The following is a 5,162-nucleotide window of genomic DNA, read 5'->3' on the forward strand; positions in this document are numbered from 1 at the left end:
ACATATGGGTTTATCCTTTCAACGGATAGAATTCTTAGTATAGCTCAAGTAGCCCTCAATAAGAATTATTTTCAATTTGATCAATCCTATTTTTTACAAATCAAAGGCACTGCCATGGGTGCGAAGATGGCACCAACAATAGCTTGTCTATATGTATCGGGATTTGAACAACAATATTTATACCTCTCTGAACAGTTTCTTAAGTTCTTGATGTGGAAATGCTATATTGATGATGTTTTTGCATTGTGGTTGGGAACAACCACTGAATTAGTTTCGTTTACATCATGGTTAAATCAGGGGGACCCTAATCTGCAATTTACAGTTGAATTTAATACCCAATCCTTACCTTTTTTGGATATTAACATCAATTTGAACGATGGAAGATTTCACACTACCATTTTCAGAAAATATACAGATTGGAACAATCTTTTGAGATATGAAAGCCATCATCCCAGGCATTTACACAATAATATCCCTATGGGACAGTTTTTGAGATTACGTCGCTTATGTTCAACCAGGGATGATTTTTTTTAATAAAGCAGAAGAAATGAAAAATCGCTTTAGAGAACGTGGATACCCTGATACAGTCATCAGAAAGGCATATAAGCGAGCATTATATGCTCAAAGAGAGACTTTGCTTTCATCTAAAAACAATACTAGCGAAGCTCCACTTGTATGTGTTATACCATATTCACAACATGCTTTTAAGATCAAACAGATCATTAATTCCCATTAGGATATATTGTGGTATCATGCTACATTTCAAGACTCCCCACGTTTTGCATTCTCTCAGGGTCGCAATTTAAAACAATGCTTGACCAGATCTCAATTTTTGTCCAAAATAAATTCATCTATGGTATCTACAGGAATTCATACTCCATGTTCATCTTGTAAAGTTTGTCAATATTGCGTCCCATTGCCTGATATAAATGTGCCAGCATGGGTATATAATCGCAAGAATATAACATCTACAAATTGTTGCACGAGTGGAGTTATGTATGTCATACAATGTCCGTGCAAGCTGTTATACATAGGACACACCATCAGAAGCGTCTGTGTCCGGATTTGGAGAACATATGAGCAGAATTTCTACACAAGTTATAGAAGCTCCCCTTACCCAACATTGGATGACTTATAATCATCAGTTGTCATCATTGCGTTTTTCCATTTTGGAAGCTCCAGTGTTATCTCGAGGTGGTAATTTAAAAGCCAGACTGTACACTAAGGAACAGAGCTGGATTTTTAAATTGGGCACCCTGCACTTAAGAGGGTTAAACAGTGAGATTGAGTGGCGTGCTTTTTTATAAGTATCAGTTAGGCTGCTTCTCACCTTTTTCTGCAATTTTTTGTTCATTATTCTGTAATTTTTCTGTAATACTCTAAATTAGGTGTGTGTAGCACTCGTTAATATCCAATGCGTTACTATTTGCATTTTGAGGTCCCTTATAACATCTTATCTGAATACGTGACCACATTTCTTGCAAAAAAACTACATCTGTAAACGTCACTGGGTGGTTTAGTCCATGTCACTGACATTTGAGATTCTTTAAATCTCCGGCGGCATCTTTCAGCTGTTGTAACATCGGAGGAAGCAGTGTGAATTATGTTTCGAGAGATTTAGTCCATCGTTTGGTGAGTCTCACCCGCATAGCTAAGATATTTTGATATTAGTTATAAGACGATTTTAACCTATTCATTAATAAAGTGTTAACATTTAATTTTTACTTTACAGAATCACGCTCGCCCGCCATCAGACATTTGTTGCAAATCATCTATGGTTCCCTGAAGCAGGAACAAAACGTGGCACGTCGGAACCTGCAAGCTATAAGATAAGTTTGCAGTTTTTACCAACTAGACATACACATGTTTAGCCCTAGTGGCATGTTAAAAGCATATAAATTTTTAATCTTTGTTCATTTTGATATAACGCGATGATTGGGCGGTGAGGTTATGATATCGGGGGGTTTTCCCCAGTTCCTGCCTCCATGATTCTGAGTGTTAAACTTAGTAACAAGTTATGAAACATCAGTTTCAAAAGTAGCACAGAGTGATCTTCTGTATTGTGCACATTTTCCTTCATCACTCAACTTTCAAGCGTTTTGTCCCTACTATTGTACATTTGAAATAGAGCAAACAAAGTCTTCCCCTCTATTTAAGCCAGGCTGCACATCAGAAGAGGAGCCAGCTGCTGTGACATCAGACTTGGATGACATCATCATGTTCATCTGGAATCGCTTGCCTCTCTTTGTCAGCACACCTCTCCAGGAGACCTTGCTGCCAAGTGGTAAACCATCTCTCATTGCTTTGGGGTAGTATCTTCAGCCTATCTTTGAGGCTTATGAGGGTTGGTGTGTGTTTTACGGTACTGTACTCGGTAGATAAGCATAAGTGCTTTTCTTTCTTCCTTCCATGCATAATTTTTATATAATTCTGTCTCACTTATGTGCTTATGCTAGATGTAAATACTATAAAAGCTTCTATTTTTGTAGTTATAGTTTGTTAGGGTTCAGCTATGCAGGGTAGAACTTGGATATGGGAAATATAAAGAAACAGGAAATTGTGACAGAGGAGGGCGGGATGTAGCAGAGGAGAGTCTTCCGGGTTAGTGGTGGGCAGGGTATGGGAATCAATGCTGCTGACCCATTACAGCAAGAGGAGAAGGAAGTGGTATAAGAGAAGGAAGGAGAGATTCTACGTATAGGGTAAAGCGAAGAGAGGGAGAATTTCTGGGCATGGAGTGCTGCTGACCCCTTGCAGGAACAAGGCAGGACCACAGAAGGGGCACCACTGCTGGGTGGGCCTGAGCCCAAACTGGGTGAGCCCAGGCCCACCTGTGGCTACGCTCCTGCCCTTAAGGTAAAGTAATATTTAACCCTTTAGGATGCTTAAACCCTTTGCATAGAATTATGAACTTCTGACTGAATTATGAACTGAATTATGAATTATGAACTGAATTATGAATTGAATTATGAACTGAATTATGAACTGAATTATGAACTGCTGAATTATGAACTGCTGACTGAGTGGATTAATATGCTAACTGGTCTCCCATCTCCTTCTGGTTTCGACTCTGACCTCACAAAACAGTCCTAAAATTACCAAAAGTAACCCACCCTGATATGTATATATATAACTGTACCAGAGAAAATAGACTTGATGACTTTTATTATAACATGCAATTTCAATAATTCAATATGTAAGGTAAATTTTCTACAATTTTCCACAAAGCAAATATAAATAATTATAAATTCAGTGTTTAATGACTAAAAACACTTCAACAACTCAAATGTAAAAGCAGCTTCATTGAGGACCACATTTTTAAAAAATCTACATACCAGATGTTATAATGGATAACACCAATACCCAAGTCAACATTTAAAAAAAATTAAGGAATCTAAGAGGAGATAATTACTTCGCAGTGGTCAGTGTTTAGAAATTTGATCCATGGATTTTGAGATGGATTATCCTTACTAAAGATTGTTTGAGCTTAGAATTGCTTAGGATCAGGATCATAGAGTGCAGAGAAGGGTAGGACACTGACACAAATAAAGTAACATATTTCCAGAGGTCATTGTTGGAGAACAAATATACTATATCTAAGATTAAGAATGTGAAATAAAACATATAGAAAAACAAAAGAGAAGCCATAGCTTTAATGGCAATGAAATGGGCCTCCAGATTGGGGTTCCTGAAGCCCATCATGTTCCCATTCATTTGCCTAGTATGTCTCCAGAGAGATCCAATTAGCAAAAAAACTGCCACACAGCATATAAAGAAGGGCAGGGAGTATCCAAGGGATAATATGGGAATCAGATGAAACTTTTTGTACTGTGCTTTACCTTCAGACATATTTGGTGAAATTTCTTTAGTAGTTTTGTTCTGGTACTCATGCCAGGCTAATGTGCAATTGGTGAGACTCCAGCTGGTTAGAGGAAGATCTGTGGTGGCATTCCTTTGGTATTCCTTGAAAAGTCCCCAGGCTGCAGGAATGCTAGTGACCAAGGAAGCCAGAATGGAGCCCAGCAACAACCAGCTGATTATCCTAGGGATCTTCAGTTTCACAAAGAGGAAGAGAGGGTGACTGAAATTGGCAATCTTGGCACAATAGAAGACAGAAAGCCAGCAGGCAAACCAGAGGCCAGAAAGCTCTAAAAATATTGTAACAGTGGAAAATGTACCAGATTGTGCTTGTGCCAGGAAGTCTGAATAAAATTCTGATACAATTTCCTCTAGAAATATGTTCCATTGGAAGCAGAATCTAGCTGCACCCACACTGATCAGAATGATGTCAGTTGGAGTTAGATTCCTGGTCTTCACCCAGTCAATGTAATTCACAGCCACAATGAAACCATTCACCACACTCCCTAGCAGTGTAAAAGCAGCAAGGGTGATCAGTATGACAATCCGAACTGGATCTAACATCTTCCCTCTGTTAGAATCACTGCTGAATCATGTCAGAGGAAATAACTGGAAGAATCCTTCTCAAAGTCTTCCTCTCTTGCTGATGCTCAATTAAGGGGATAGACCCAGCACTCTGACTTATTAGAATCCGTGGAGGACAACCACAGAATTAAGACATGCAAAGCTGAACAAGGATGCAAATATCAGACATATTCTGTTACTGTCTACAGTATGGCAAACTCAGCCTGTCATTTTAGATTTAAATCCTAGGGGGCTCATAATCAAAAAAGAAATCGTCTTAAAACCCGCCTAAATCGGTACTTTGACAATCAAAAAGACAGGTCGTCCAAGTATCAATAATTGAACAGGGTATTAGTCATATCTAAAACCAGCTTCGGCCTTTTCCCTGCCTCTGTGCACCCAGAGCAAAAAGGCGCATTTATGGAGGAATGGGTAAGGTGGGATGTGGGTCAACCTAGATTTAGTCGTCCGGTAGCCATAATCGAAAACTATGATAGGTTGCCTGGACGTAACTTATACATTTTGACTTAGACCAAGTCAAAACACGTATAAGTTCCGGATCGGACCACTGAGCTGTCCCTCCGCCCCCCTAACAATCACAGTAGGAGGGATGCCCAGTCCCTCCTGTCCAAAGCCACCATGACCCCTCTGAATATTCCCTGGAAGCAGAGATACCCAGTCTCTCCTGCCACGATCCCCCAAGCCATCCCCAATGATCAGTGGCAAGAGAGATACCCAAT

At 39.5% G+C, this 5,162-nt stretch overlaps 1 protein-coding gene across 1 annotated transcript; it reads right to left on the reverse strand.

The window, feature by feature from the left end:
* Positions 1–3,429: 3,429 nt before the first annotated feature.
* Positions 3,430–4,422, reverse strand: LOC117368125 (taste receptor type 2 member 8-like). Its single transcript, XM_033961480.1, has one exon. It carries the CDS (start codon positions 4,420–4,422, stop codon positions 3,430–3,432), a length of 993 nt encoding a protein of 330 aa, XP_033817371.1.
* Positions 4,423–5,162: the final 740 nt, after the last annotated feature.

Source organism: Geotrypetes seraphini, chromosome 1, assembly GCF_902459505.1.
Source record: "Geotrypetes seraphini chromosome 1, aGeoSer1.1, whole genome shotgun sequence".
In the NCBI taxonomy this organism is placed as follows: domain Eukaryota; kingdom Metazoa; phylum Chordata; class Amphibia; order Gymnophiona; family Dermophiidae; genus Geotrypetes; species Geotrypetes seraphini.

Excerpts from the sequence above, each read along its gene's own strand:
- LOC117368125 (XM_033961480.1), bottom strand. The coding sequence starts at position 4,422 with ATGTTAGATCCAGTTCGGATTGTCATACTGATCACCCTTGCTGCTTTT.